The sequence below is a fragment of the Xenopus tropicalis genome, chromosome 4 (assembly GCF_000004195.4).
Source record: "Xenopus tropicalis strain Nigerian chromosome 4, UCB_Xtro_10.0, whole genome shotgun sequence".
Lineage (NCBI taxonomy): Eukaryota > Metazoa > Chordata > Amphibia > Anura > Pipidae > Xenopus > Xenopus tropicalis.
This window is the reverse complement of record NC_030680.2, coordinates 71,630,221-71,646,409: the sequence shown is the minus strand read 5'-3', so window position 1 is coordinate 71,646,409 and position 16,189 is coordinate 71,630,221. Positions and strand designations below refer to the sequence as shown.

At 39.9% G+C, this 16,189-nt stretch overlaps 1 protein-coding gene across 1 annotated transcript in view; it reads left to right on the top strand.

Moving 5' to 3' along the window:
• The first annotated feature begins 9,614 nt into the window (after positions 1-9,614).
• The window catches only part of LOC100493356 (ninjurin-2), a 47,151-nt gene continuing 40,576 nt past the window's right edge, over positions 9,615-16,189 (top strand). Inside the window, exons 1-2 of the mRNA XM_018093359.2 lie at positions 9,615-9,693; positions 9,896-10,018. Coding sequence (XP_017948848.2) covers positions 9,902-10,018 — 117 coding nt within the window. The 5' untranslated portion in view covers positions 9,615-9,693; positions 9,896-9,901. The remainder of the gene's footprint in view (positions 9,694-9,895; positions 10,019-16,189) is intronic.

The window sequence follows — 16,189 nt, the reverse complement described above, 5'->3', positions numbered from 1 at the left end:
ATGTAAGAGCAATAACCAAAACTTTATAAATGTCCCATTCATTTCTGACCCTTCTTTATACCAGGTTCTGCTATAAACCATTTTATATAGTACAGTGTATTACATAGTTACATACATAGGGTTGAAAAAAGACCAGCATCCATCAAGTTCAACCCATCCAAGTAAACCCGGCACACACAACTTATACTTACCAATCTATACACTCACATACATAAACTATATATACAACCACTAATACTAACTGTAGATATTAGTATCACAATAGCCTTGGATATTCTGCTTGTTCAAGAACTTTTCCAGGCCCCTGCCATTACCACATCTCTAGGAAGGGCATTCCACGACCTCAACTGCCCCTCAACGTGAAAAACCACCTACGCTGCTTCAAATGGAAGCTCCGTTCCTCTAATCTATAGGGGTGACCTCTGGTGCGTTGATCATTTTTATTGGAAAAAAGAACATCCCCTATCTGCCTATAATCCCCTCTAATGTACTTGTACAGAGTAATTATGTCCCCTCACAAGCACCTCTTTTCCAGAGAAAACAACCCCAACCTCGACAGTCTCACCTCATAGCTTAAATCTTCCATCCCCTTTACCAGTTTAGTTGCACGTCTCTGCACTCTCTCCAGCTTATTAATATCCTTCTTAAGGACTGGAGCCCAAAACTGCACTGCATACTCAAGGTGAGTTCTTACCAGGGACCTATGAAGAGGCAAAATTATGTTTTCATCCCTCAAGTCAATGCCCTTTTTTATACATGCCTCTTAATGAGGAATAGCAGTAAAGAGTTAAAATCTTAACAGCTAGACTATAATGTTCAACTGGTCCACTCAGATCAGGATGTCAGTATTTCTAGTCATTATTATTATCCAAGAAACATCAGCGGAATATTAAACACCTCAGAAATGGAATCTGACTTTACAACTGTGTACGTTCATAGCATTATTTATGCTGTTTTGCAGGTGAAAGAAGAATATATTTATATCTAACCTTATGTTTACAAAATAGGTGCCACAATATATTATTACTAAGTTACTGTTATACTGTTATTTATGAAATATCTAGCTGTTTTGAAAGAATATTGTGCAGCAGCAATGAATGAGAGAGAAGCAGAGCACAACATGCAGTGAGGCTAAAGGCTCCAGGCTGTTCCTTCAGCTAGCCAGCTGCTTATTTAGTCCAAGTATATATATGCACACATGCCCAAACTAATGAAGAGATTTATAGTCTTAAGTAAGTTTTTTGAAAATGAACTGAACTATATATCGTGAATCTAATCCTAAATAAATCACTGTAAATTATTCATTTACAAATTATATTTTTAAAGAATAAGGGGAAATCCCCTGCTAATGAATATTGTCTGTTTTTCTGGAATGTGATTGGGATAGGTAATTAAACATGTTTATATTCTGAAAAAATACCAATAAAAACAGTGAAAGAATATATGATATATATATTTAAGCTGCAATTAAATGGATAAACATAATGGGTAAGTATTACCTGCATATTTCTTATTGGCAAATTAAAGAAATAAATAAAATAACACAAAAGTAAATTAAGTAACACAAGTTAAATTGTGCACAGGCTATAAAGGCAGTTGCATGACTTCTTTGTAAGAACACTGATAAGATATGTACATTAGTATTTGGGACATTGCACTGCTCCATCCAGTACAATGTACACATGAAAGAAAATGTTGCAACACTGGGATACAGCAAGAGTTTTGGAAGCCCTCAATGAGATAATAAGAGACACCCTGGCTGAAGGGACAGAAAGGGAGGATGTCAAAAAAAAAACCCACTGATGTCATTAAAAGGTAGCAGGCATGGTCTGGGGTGCTTCTCCACTGCAGTATGCATCCTTTGTGCTATTAGCTTTAGCCTTGTCTAAACAGCCATTGCAAGATATTCTTTTTATGACAGCACCTGATCCAGTATTGGAAGGGACATGGTCTTATTTTATTTCAGTTATGTTATTGGCTACTTATAATTCCTGACCCTCAGAATTGGAAAAATTCCGATTGGAAAACGAACATTTTGCGACTTTTTCGTATTTTTTGCGATTTTTTAGGCGCCTTTACGACTTTTCGGAAATTATCGCGACTTTTTCGTTACCAATACGATTTGCGCGAAAAAACGCGAGTTTTTCGTAGCCATTCCGAAAGTTGCTCAAAATCTGGCGTTTTTTTCGTAGCGTTAAAACTTGCGCGAAAAGTCGCGCCTTTTTCGTAACGTTAAAACGTAAAAGGCGCGACATTTCGCGCAAGTTTTACCGCTACGAAAAAATCGCGACTTTTCACGCAAGTTTTAACGCTACGAAAAAATCGACAGATTTTACGCAACTTTCGGAATGGCTACGAAAAACTCGCGTTTTCTTGCGCAAATCGTATTGGTAACGAAAAAGTCGCGATAATTTCCGAAAAAATCGCAAAATACCGATCATTCCAAAAAAAACGCAATCGGACGCATTCGGCCCATTCGTGGGTTAGTAAATGTGCCCCTAAGAGTAAAGAAAAGGGGAAATGTTTGAAATACAAAAACTGAGATGTGCTTTATACCATAGATATTCTTTTCCATCTCATATTTTTAGGAGCTTGAATAACAGGCAGGGGAACTCATGCTCTCTGGAGACACGAGGAGAGCAGCAGGAAAAACATGATACCAAAGAGAGATAGGAAGCAAGCAACTGACACAAGACATCTTAAAAATAGTATTTCATATATTATAGAAATATGCTTATATTTTATCATGAATTCCAAAACACAGAATTAAGGTTGCTGTGAGACTATACTCAATGCAATCTCGAACAGCATAGATACTGGTACAGCAAGGCAATTATAAGCATGTAAAACCTGCACGTTTATTTAGTATTTGTTTCACCCCGAAACGTTACTGTGTTGCACTAAATAAACGTGCAGGTTTTCCCTAAAAATTAGCTGTACAAATGAGTGTATAGATGCATAGGTGTAAACAGAAACAAATAAAAAGCAATATATCCCAGAACAGCAACATAAATGCACTGTAATGTAAGGCAGTGTTTTCTCTTTTACAGCCTGGGGATGACTCTAAAGTCCAACTCTAAAGTCCAACAGCAAGAGCGAATTTAAATACTATTTTAATACATATTTTGTTGACTCTGTGACTTATGTTGGTGTAATTTATTACATTATCACTTAATGTAGGTTCTAAACAAAGTTTTATTATTAAATTCTGCCTGGTAACACACACTAACCTTTCCTCCCCTTACATTAATACTTTGCCCTTACTCCTTGCTATAAACTCATTGATCCCCTTGTGTGCTAGTTAGTTCAGCCTTCCCTTCTGCTATTAAAACTAGAGCAGTAGCATGCACCGTGTTATACATTTTTTAATGTGTTTTAAGAGAGAGTGTAGAGAATGCTTTGCTTGCATCACAACAGTCACCTCCTTAAATCTGATTCTGCGTAACCTATATAAACTGTAGGAATACAACTTTTTTTCTTTCTTAATGTAGGGGTTTACCAAAAATGGGCCCTTAGGACAGGAACCCCTAGGACAGGCCACAGGGTGGTGATAGTAAACAGGGACACTGGGATGACTGGGTTGTTAAACAGTTAACAGGGTGTATACCTGCAGTTCGGGTTATGGCCACAGGGTGGTGCATAGGCCCATATAAGGGGATGCAGCCATGTGCTGAGGGTCAGACATTTTGGGGACTGCTCCAGTAAGGAGTACCCCAGGTACAGTTTAGTGTTAGAAGTTCTGTAATAGATTGCTCTAGGAGTAATATGTAGGACACCAGGAGTTTAGAATGGGCGGACATTGCCCCTCCAGGAGTGGAAGTGAGGTTAAGACCTCCCGGCATTACATCAGCCGGAGTGCAGGGCCATAAGTGGTTAGGTAGGTGGACAAGGTCACGGCTAACCCAAGGAGGCTGGATCTGAGGGGGCTTAGGCGTGAGTACCGGGGTGGGCTGCCTGTGGTGAGGCTGCCTAGCGTGAGTACCGGGAAGGACCCCAAGAGGGGGTGCCTTCTGGCGTGAGTACCGGGGAGATCACCTAGAAGGAGACACTTGGCGTGAGTACCGTGAGTTGCCCAACAGGAGAAAGCACTCAATGAGTAGTGAGGAGATAAAGCCCTGCATGCTGTGTGAAATAATATATGCCACTCCTGGAGAGGTCCTGCCCTAATAAACGATTCATCTTATTCATCATACTCCGTGTGTATCTGACTATTTCCTGCACAAGGATCACCTACCTGCCGGTAAGCTACTACCCCAGGGAGGGGCAAGGTACTGGGGGCTGTGTGTGGATCCAAGGCAGAGGTACTAGAGACTGTTAAGTTCCCAGGGGGTGGATTATAGTTCCACAACACCATCCCTGGGTGGAGGCACGCCATTTAAGGGAGAATCCCTTGTAAACCCCCAAAGTAAGCGGGGGCTCAGGACTCCTGTAGCGCCAAAGAACAGTAATCAGCAGGTAGCAGCACAGAAAATACCAAAAGTGGGCTACATTAAAAAGCTAATATAACTGCTTATCAGTAATGTTCCCAAAGGATATACAAGTTGATATCTGCCATTTTCATAATCAGAACAAAACTGCATACACTAAGTAATATCAGGAAAATATAACAAATTTAGAAAAATATCCCAAAAATAGGACACAGAATAACTGTTTAAAATCATTCAAATATAATTCAGAGTAATGCAAATGTGGCATATGGCCACAGTGAGTACATTCATACAAGTTTCATTTATAGGCTAATACGGTGGTTTAAATGAAAGCAGATTATGGCTTATGCAATACTTGCAAAAATCAGAATGTCACTGCAGGGGATAAACACTTGATATATAAAATGGCTTCATTTTATGACCCGTGACCAATTTCAGTGTATTGCTGGCTTATGGCTGTACCAGCAGACTTGCAGATAGATAAAACCACAGGTGTGGGATGTAATAGGTCATAGCACAAAGATAAACATACTCTTGAGAGATCAAGTATTGCTACAAATAGTAAACATTGTAAATGAATGTGGCATACTTTATATTCCTTCAGTGGAAGGGAGGCAGAGCGTAGGGTCGTAGCTGTGAATGACTGAAGAGAAATTTTAACTGAGCAGTCTTTGTTCCTTGTTTATGAAGACGTCATTTACCCTTGCAGATGTGCTCTTATGAAACAAATTGTTGCATTGTACTCTTCATATCTAGGTGCATTTTGCCACCATACATGTGTGTGAGGAAATAAACATTTTCCCTAATAAATATGTCTGATATGCAGTGGCTGATATCACACACACACACTCCCTTGTGGAATCACTAAGGTCAGTGTGTCAGTTTTAACAATAATTTATTTTCTATACACACAGTTTGATTTGGTTGTTTAGTGTGGCTCTTTTGTGTCACTTACTTATTTTGGTGCAATTATGTTGAGAAATTTGTCAATATGCTCAACTCTTAGAAAAGGCCATCACCCTTTATAATGTACTTCGTAGTCTTGTTCCTATTATCAGCGCTTACTTATTTACACCATAAATAAGAGTGTAGCATATGAATGGCAGATCGAAAATGTGAAGCTCATTATTAAACCATACTGAACTCTGAAAAGCATGCTGCATATCAAATATTCTGCCCTGACCTTACTAGGAATTTATTCTATTGACTTATTCTTTCTATTTTACAACATAAGTGTTTTTTGTCCTTTGAATTCATGTGAGTAGGAAAATTGTTCCTATCTGCTACAGCAGCAACAGTATAGTAGATTCCAACAGTGTTCTGGTACCTTTACTTTTAATTCTGAATTCTTCATGAACGATAAAGGACTTTGATGCCCTGTGCTTCTCAATATTAGTACTCAAAGTGTTACCACAAACATCTGTTCTAAATAAACACAGTTAAAAGCTTAAACGTGCCATGATAAAGTGCTGAGCATTTTTATGGCTGTTGTTTAACAAGATTAAATATAAATGGCAGAGCTGTCATTGAACATTGGAGAACAACTTGATGCACCAGACTGTCAAACAAGAGATCTAGTAGGAGAACTGAAGAATAAGTTCACAGTGCTGATGTTATTGAACATAGAGATAGAACATCGAGATAGATATTTAACAATGTCATGATGCTCGTGGCAGATTTTGCTTCTGTTTTTTTTTAATTTTATTTCTATTTTTGAGCATCATGATGTTCAAAGCTATTTCATTCTCATTTTGACATTTGTAGAGTTTAACCACACCCAGCTATTGCTTTCCTGGTACACTTGTCTTTTACAGTGACAAAGTCTATTAAATGAAAACAAACACAGATGTCTAGTTCTATGTAAGGATAAGCCCCCAGCACACCCTGGCCTCTCACATGATGATCAATCTGGTGCACAGTGTGGAGAAATGGCACCCCCTAACAAGCAGAACTCAAAGAATCACTGGCACAACAGGTCATTTGCAAGCAGGTGTAACCTTGCGTATGTATTTCAAACATGATGTTTTGGGGACAGGCCTCTTTATCAGACATGTTCTAGCCTGCACCCTGATAGGGGAACATCTGCCCCACTTTAAGAGAACACTCATTAACACTTATATACTTATATCAAATGTGCTACTTATCTTAGCTACTTATGGGGCTCCCCAATGGGCACCCCTAATTTATATCTGGCCATAAATCGCCCAGGTGTTGATCAGGCAGGTTTGGTTTTCCCATTAGTTCGGGGACCGCATCAGCTTATTGTCCTATAAGGCATTGTCCTTGGCGCCTATGCCTGCCGTTGTAATGTAATTGTTCGGTCAGCATATCTGGGGAAGTTCGTTTCCTAACAAGCGGATCTCAACTTGTATGGCGCCTTTAGCTTAGCACTAAGCTATTACTCTCTTTAAATATGTATTGCAGGGGTATTCAATGTTTCTGCTTATTCAGTTTTTAAAGACTGTTAAGAATGCTCTTGTGCTCATTAAAAAGCAACAACTCTACCAGTTAGTGAAACCACTATGTGTTCTCCCTAATTCCAATGGCAGAAATCTATCTACCAGAATTAGCAGCCAACGCAATTTCTTCTATTATGTTTGCACCAAAATTGGGGTAGGAAAATGTCTTGCATGTGTGAGGTACAGGTATGGGACCTGTCATCCAAAATGCCCAGGACCTGTGGTTTTCTGGATACAGGGTCTTTTTGTAATTTGGATTTCCATACTTAACTCTATTAAAATCATGTTAACATTTAAATAAACCCAATAGGATTGTTTTGTAATTATATCTTAGTTGGGATCAAGTACAAGTACAAGTGCTGTTTTTTTTGTATATTCTTTATTTTTCAGTTTTTTTTGTTTACAATCAATGCATAATAAGACAGGAGAAATCTCACCAATAGCCATATTGAACACTTTAAATAAGTCAAGCTTATTTAAGGTAGTTTCAACAGGACGGAGGATAGAAATTTCAATATAAATCTATTTCAATCCATCAGACTCATTTATAGTGGCTGAATACTTTATATAATTATACTTCTGCAGTGATATCTCCTATTGCAAACATTACTTTATTAAAAAATTCTGAAAGTAGAGAAACAGAAAATAAAATAAAGAAGAGGAGGGGGAAAAAGAAAAGATGCGTAAATCAGAAACTGGAACCGGAAAGTCGCTCAGTCACTCCCTTATCAACCTTTTGACATATATCCAGCAGATGATGTTTGACCTTTTGTTTTGATACGTATCTTCCCATATTGAAGCTCCTAGTCCGTTCTTGTTTATTAACCTTTATATGTTTCCAAGAATATCACCCACGTCTTTACAAATTTGTCTTGTGGCCCTTGAACACTGCTGATCAGCTCCTCCATTCGCATAACATTCCCCATCTCTTTGACCCACTCAGTTATAGTCGGGAGGGGGGAGATTGATCTCCAATGGCATGGAATCACGCTCCTAGCAGCCCCTAAACAGTACCCCAGCAGCGACCTTTTGTATTTAGTGACTGAACCCAGAAGAATTGCTAAAATTCCTATTGAGGGGTCTGGTTTCAAATCTAGGCCCTTGCACGAGTTTATCACTTTGAATATTTGTTCCCAGAATGGCGTCAATAATTGACATTACCACCAAATATGTAAGGGGGTCCCCACTTTGACCCCTCACCTCCAACACTGGTCCGTAACTGCAGGATAAATTTTGTGTATCATATCAGGAAATTTATACCATCTCGAAATTATCTTAATAATTTGTCTCTTAGGCTTTACATGCTATAGAAAATTTGTGTGTAAGATAAAAGCAATTTGCTCATTGGTCTTCTGTATAGTGGGTTTGTAATTCCTTGTAGTGCTTCATAAATGAAGTTATAACATACATACATACATACATACATTCCTATGGGGCTTTTAGAAGCATGTTTATCAATGGGTGAAAGTTAGAGTACACCATTTGATAAATATCAGTATAGATAGAAATAAGTAGAAAATGCATGAATTTTTCTGTGGTGAGCTCTAATTTGACATTTTGATGTATTTGCCCCTAAGTGTAAAAAGTCGGAACTGACCTCTCTGCACTAAAGATGTCACCCACCCCCTGGGCAAATGAGATCAGTACATAGGGGCGAGGGCCACATCTGGTCTGCTGCTTTAGGTGGCAGAATTCCCAAAAACAACCTTTACTGCAAGTACATTTGTTAATCACATTAAATGCAGGCAGTTTTATATCCAGTGAAAGTCAAATAACATCCACCTATATAAATGTCGTAGTTAATACAAACATGTATGCCTCTCCCCAAAAAGGCATCTAGTAACATTTTGTATGATTCCATAATTTAATATGGTTTGTAAAGAAAAGGTTTTGTTTTTCTACCATGGTACAAAACAAGGTTTTTTTTTCTTCTGATCAACTAGCTAATAGTGATACAGGCATGGATTCGCATTTTCACATTTCACCATTGGCAGATTTTTTGCGTGAAACGGGCACAAAAATTTGAGGCAGAAAAAATTTGCGACTGAGGAAAAAGTTGCGGTTGTGTCAAAAAAGTCACAGTTGCATCAAAAAAGTAAAAAAAGTCGCACAATAGACACTAATTTTACGTGATTTTGCCCATTTTTCTCAGTTTATCGAATTTTCTGCTGATGGAAAACGGGACAGATTCACTAATCACTACTGGCTAACATGGTAAAAATCTTTTTTTTTTCATATTAATTTTAAATGAATAAGTAAAAGCAACTGTGCCAAAGAATACAGAGATATGAGGATACAGGTAATATTTGGAATTTCTAGACAGATTAGCAATCAACACACACTGTGACAGTCCCACAGGGATTATATTTCCAGTACAATGCTACAAATGATTTCTTTTCTGTTTATTTTAAAATGAATCTCAGTCCAAACTATTTTAAAAGATCCTATAACAGTGCAGGCTTTAAAGGTGTTGTGTCAGTTTAGCATCCAACAAAGAAAGATGTACGTATGTTTTGCTTTTTAAAAGAAACAAAAAAAATAGAATGATTAAAAGGATAACTTCAGATAAATACCAGCCTTCAGTTGTACCTGCTATTATAAAAGCCTGCTTCTGTCAATAAAGAAACTTCATGTTAAAGCTGTTAAAACAAAACAAATGTACTATGCAGCTAAAAGCTTTGAAATACCTATATCGAGTCAGCAGCAGCTGCATCCAGTGGCACTGTGAATAAAGTGTTGGGAGACTGTTAGAGTGTGTAGAGAGCACTAGAAGCTGATTATCAGCTAAATTTCTCCACTGAGAGAGAGTAAGTGATAAGGTTTGTGTCGGTGGGTAGAATGCTGGGTGTGAATCGTGCTGGATTGTGGATGTTATTATATGTAAGAAGAACAGTTTTTATCTGTGGCAAACTTAAATAGCTGCAAACTTCTGAAGAAATACATTTTCATTTGTGCTATCATTATATATATATATATATATATATATATATATATTTATTTCTTTGTCAGTCCGTTATGACCTCCATATTTCATCGGAACATGCACAGAAATGGACACCAAGAAGACAGCGATATGTCAGCGGATGAAGAGCCCCTTTTTCAACAAGGGCCCGATGATGGAAGTAGGATAAATGTAAGTGATAAACTTGCCCATTTCTGTTCCTTTTTTTTTCTCCAAAACATTACAGACAGAAGAGCCATTAAATTCCTTGCTAAAGATGTGACCCTTCGATCTGTTGTTCATCATTTGAACAGTTTCCATATGTTATGCATCTTTTCTTAATTTGAAAAACACACTCCAGCATTAACTGAACAACTCATGGTAAAATTATGCCTGAAAAGGCAGACTGTGAATCTACTCAATAAGTAGATGCATCAGTAACTTAGCAAAGTGAATTAGCAAAGATTCAAGATAATTCCATTTGACAGAAAAGGTCTATGAATAGCTTTACCCTTGTCTTTTTTTCTTCAAAACTTTATCCACAATAAACCTAATTGTTGTTAGCCGCCATCAAGCTGCTGGTCGAAGGGCACTGCATAAAAAAAAAATGTATTCTGGTGCCTGTCTAAAGACAGAAATCTCGTATGTAAGTAAAGGGCTTGATGCAATAAAATAAATGCATTTGAATTATTATGTTTTGCAATCAATGTTTATTGATAACATTATTATTTTACAAGGATCAATAAGAGAAAAATCAAAAGCTAAATTGGTCATGCTTTAACCCTTATAGTGCCAGGTGTTTATATTTAATTTCAACTGCGAGTTGCCAGGCAAATCACAATCCAGCAATTAATAAAATGTAACAAGGGCTTAGTTGATTTAAGCAACCATTAGAGGAAATGTAATAAAACATAAAACTCTGCCCACATCTAGTAACCCATAGCAACCAAAAAGATTTTTGTTTTCAAAAAGCTGATCAGTAAATGCTACCTGCTGACTGGTTGTCATTAGGGCTGCGACATGGCTGGTATTTCACCCAAGGTCAGGCTGGCATTACAAATTACTGGCATTACGTCTGCAACAAACTCACCTCCATCCATGACCTTTTCATCGCTAAATCGCTTAACTTGTTTGCAATAACTGAGACCTGGCTTTCCCCTACTGACACCGCCTCACCTGCTGCTCTGTCCTTTGGGGGCTACACCTTACTCACACTCCCAGGCCTGGAAACAGGGCAGGGGGTGGGGTAGGGCTCCTTCTCTCCCCCCGCTATTCATTTAAAGTCCTTCCACCTCCTCCTTCTCTTTCATTTTCCTCATTTGAGGTTCACTCTATTAAGCTCTTCTCCCCTGTTTCGCTTCGCATTGTGGTCATATACCGACCTCCTGGACCGACCTCACAATTCTTTGACAACTTTTCTGCCTGGCTTCCTTACTTCCTTTCCTCTGACTCCCCATCCATTGTACTAGGTGACTTTAACATACCTGTTAACAATCCTAATGCCCCTGCTACCTCTAAACTCCTTTCTCTAACATCCTCCTTTGGGTTATCTCTGTGTTCTGACTCCCCCTCTCACTCTAATGGAAACTCCCTGGATCTTATATTTACAAAATGTTGTTCTACCTCCAACTTCACTAACTCCCCTTTCCCCCTCTCTGATCACAATCTGCTCACATTTCACCTCTCGCTAACTCCCTCTACACCCTCTGCTGCCCCCCAAACATACACATACCGAGACCTGCAATCTCTAAACACGTCACATCTCTCTTTTACCTTTGACTCTCTTCATTCTAACATCCAAACAGTCTCTTGTCCTAATCAGGCTACCTCTGTCTACTACAGCACACTCACCACTGCCCTCAATGTGCTTGCTCCTGCCAAGACTAAACGCATGAGGCCCAAACTGCTCCAACCCTGGCACACTGCTCGTACCAAATATCTCCAAAAACAGTCACGTACACTTGAGCGCCGCTGGCGCAAATCAAGGTCAGAGTCAGATTTCTGCAGCTACAAATCTGCTCTGCTCTCCTACAACACCACCCTCTGCCAAGCTAAACAAACCTACTTCACTGCACTTATTAACTCCCTCTCTAAAAAACCTGCACAACTCTTCTCTACCTTTAACTCTCTGCTGTCCCCTCCTCCGCCCCCTCCGTGTGCTTCAGTCACTGCTCAAGCTATTGCTGAGCACTTTAAAAATAAAATTGACACCATCCGAAGTGACATTGCACAACTAAATCCCCATAACCATTCCCCTCCCTCCCTACATGCTCCCCAGTCTCTTCTTGGCTCCTTCTCCCCTGTGACTGAAGAGGAAGTCTCAAAACTGCTGTCTTCCTCCCACCTTACTACCTGCCCGCTTGATCCCATTCCTACCAAACTTCTACGTAATGCCAACCCCTATCTTATCAAAGCCTTAACTCATCTATTCAATCTCTCGCTCTCTACTGGAATCTTTCCTTCCCAACTGAAACATGCACTGGTAACCCCTATTCTGAAAAAACCCTCCCTAGATCCTTCCAATCCTACTAACCTCCGACCTATCTCTCTGCTCCCATTCATCTCCAAACTGCTTGAGCGCCTAGTATACAACCGACTGGCGCTATTCCTCTCTGACAATAACCTCCTGGATCCCCTACAATCTGGTTTTAGACAGCAACATTCCACCGAAACTGCTCTAACCCGACTAACAAATGACCTCCTTTCGGCTAAAGCCAAAAAACACTACTCGCTACTAATACTTCTCGATCTCTCTGCTGCTTTTGACACTGTGGATCACCCTCTTCTCCTCCAGACTCTCCGCTCTCTTGGCCTTCGTGACACTGCCTTATCCTGGTTTTCATCTTATCTCTCAGATCGATCCTTCAGTGTCTCTTACAATGGGGAATCATCTTCTCCCTTGCCTCTTTCTGTCGGGGTTCCTCAAGGCTCTGTCCTGGGCCCCTTACTATTTTCTCTCTATACCTCCTCACTTGGCAAACTAATCAGTTCTTTTGGCTTTCAGTACCACCTCTATGCTGACGATACTCAGATCTATCTTTCCTCTCGCTGATCTCAACCCAGAGCTTCTAACTCGCGTCTCTTCCTGCCTGTCCGCTATCTCCACTTGGATGTCCCAACGTTACCTCAAATTAAACCTCTCTAAAACTGAACTGGTTCTCTTTCCCCCATCCAACGCCCACATTGTTTCCGAGGGATCTATAACGGTTAACAATTCTACCATCACCCCATCTTCCCAGGCCCGGTGCCTTGGGGTAATCCTTGATTCTGCCCTGTCCTTCACTCCTCATATCCAATCACTTATCAAATCACCTAAGAAATATCTCCAAAATCCGATCATTTATCACCCAAGATGCTGCCAAAATTCTTATTCACTCTCTTATAATATCTCGCCTGGACTACTGTAACTCCCTATTAATTGGCCTTCTCCTCCAAAGACTCTCCCCTCTCCAGTCCATAATGAATACTGCTGCCAGGCTCATACACCTCTCCAACCGCTCCTGCTCTGCCGTGCCGCTCTGCCAATCCCTGCACTGGCTTCCCCTACCATCCAGGATAAAATTCAAGCTATTGACCCTCACATTTAAAGCAGTCCATAACTCTGCCCCACCCTACATCTCTGAACTCATCTCTAGGTACCATCTATCCCGCTTGTTACGCTCCTCTACTGACCTGCTCCTCAACTCCTCTCTCATTCCCTCCTCACACGCTCGCATTCAAGACTTTGCAAGGGCTGCCCCCCTTCTCTGGAATTCGCTCCCACAAACTATCAGACTTTCTCCCAATCTCTCTGCCTTCAAGAAATCTCTAAAAACACATTTATTTAGAGAGGCTTACCCTAATCTAGTTTAGCAATACCCTGTGCCCCACCTCTCACAACTCTGGTCATGCCCATTCCCACACCTTGTGTCTCAACCCTTTCTCCTTGTAGATTGTAAGCTCTTTTGGGCAGGGCCCTCTTCACCCCTTGTATCGGTTATTGGTTGCTTTATATGTTACTCTGTATGTCCAATGTATGTAACCCACTTATTGTACAGCGCTGCGGAATATGTTGGCGCTTTATAAATAAATTTTAATGTAATGTAAACTTGTAATCCCCTCCTTACCCCCTGGACTGCCTCTGATTTGCTCCAATACCCATTCCCTGCTCCCCTTCTATAACCCCATGCTTCTCATCACCCGATGTATGTCATAACTCCACCCCTTTAAGGCAACCCATTTCTCTTGCATCATCCCCTGGCAGTATAATCACTAATCAAAGGTGGTAACCCAAATTGCTATGGGTTATTACTCAAGTAGCAAACATGAGATCATTTAATACATTGCCCCAATAGTTCCAGGGCCTAGTAACAGCAAATAAGATTATGGCTTTTGTACTTAAGTATGGTTTATGCGCAAATAGGCCTTTTTAAAAATAAATGTATCTTTTTTTTGTCTATAAAAGAAATGTGCTAGAATACTGTTAAATAATAACATGCTAGTGTATAATTAATGGTTCAAAGTTTGCTCGAGTAAAGACTATCTGCTGATTGCAATAACTAATTAAATAACTAATAATAACTGGTTGCAATAACTAATACTTGACCTGTAGAATCTATTAAAAATGTATCAAGTCCCTTTTGATCCTGCAGAGGGACATGATTGAGGTTACGTTCTACTCCTAGTGCCATACCTAATAATGTAGAAATGTTATCATTTCTGCATTATTAGGTATGGCACTAGGAGCAGAGCGTAACCTCAAAATACTGTTCTATATAATATTTGGGGAATATACAATTATATCTTGATGCAAAAATTAAAAAGATCAAAGCAAAAATAAAGAGGATCAAAGCTGACCCTTTCTGCCTCCTGTGGTGCTATTCAGCATACTGTATTTAAGTAAACCTAGTGCTGAACCCACCCTTCCCCAAGGGCTTCAGTTTTATGGCCGGAATGCTCTATGTGCATTAGAGATTAATTGATTTGTATTAAGGCAAGATAAATTCTAAACAGTTAGGCCCATCTACTAGGTTCCTCAGTAGTATCAAATGGTTTAGCTGAAATTATATTAATGCATGCACAACCCCTTTCATGTCTAATCTATTCAGTTATTGACCATAAGGTCCATGATTACTTTAAATTATTATCATTATCCTATATTTTCAAAATTTCTATTCCCTTTTGTTGCACAAACTTATGAATACTAACCATTTCTGTTTTACCAAAGATATACTATTATCTGGAAACCCGTTATCCAGAAAGCTCCAAATTACGGAAAGCCCGTCTCCCATAGATTCCATTTTAATCAAATAATTCAGAATTTTAAAACTGATTTTCTTTTTCTCTGTATTGATAAAACAGTACCTTGTAATTGATCCCAACTAAGATATAAATATTCCTTATTGGTTGTAAAACAATCCTATTGGGCTTAATTAATGTTTAGTTGATTTTTTTAGTAGACTTACGGTATGGAGATCCAAATTACGGAAAGACCCCTTATCCGGAATAGCCTTGGTCCCGAGCATTCCGGATAATGGGTCCTATACCTGTATTATCAAAGTATTATCAGATAGATATACTATTTTCAAATTGTAAGTGAAAAATAAAAAATAGATAAAAGAGGATTCTCAAAAAGAAGGCGATAAAGTATCAGGGGTACTTAGAAGCTATCCTAAATGTGGATATAAAATTGGAGGGGTAAGGCTACAAATTGCGCATTTACTTGACTTATGTCTTTACTTGAGGTGCTTGTGCACAGTAGAGTGTAAGGATACTTACTGTGTTCGCCGCTCAGTCCGCCATCAGCATGGTTTTCGGCGCTCAGTGCGTGTCACGACCTAAACGTCGCGTCGCATTGTGCGCATCCTCGCGCCTACGTTTTGATGCATGCGCGTTTAGTCGCATGCATGCATTGAGATGTGGCGCGCGCATGCAGGGCGATTTATCGCGAGCACACGCGAGCGAAGTTTTGCGCGCACGTTCAGCGTCTACGCGCCGTGCGTCTTGACGCGCGTCCGGTGCATTGCGTGCGTATTGACGCCTATTCCCCCTGGCCTATATAAGGCTGATCATAATGCCTATCATTGCCTGGTTATCACGGTCTACTCCTGGATACCTAGCCTGTTCCTGTACCTGAATACCTTGTTTGACCCTGCTCCGCTTGACCTTCCGACTTCTCTCCGCTCCTGACCTTGGCCTGTTTCCCATTTATGATTCTCTGCTGCCTGACTCGACCCGGATTCGCCTGACCAAGCCTTTGTCTCATCCTTTGTACCTCGTTTTGGCCTCACCGGCTACCCGTCACTTTCTCAGCTCCCTGTACCATCCTCGGGTGAGCTTGGGGTTGTGTGGGGCGCTCGAGGGTCTCTCTAACAACGCACTTGA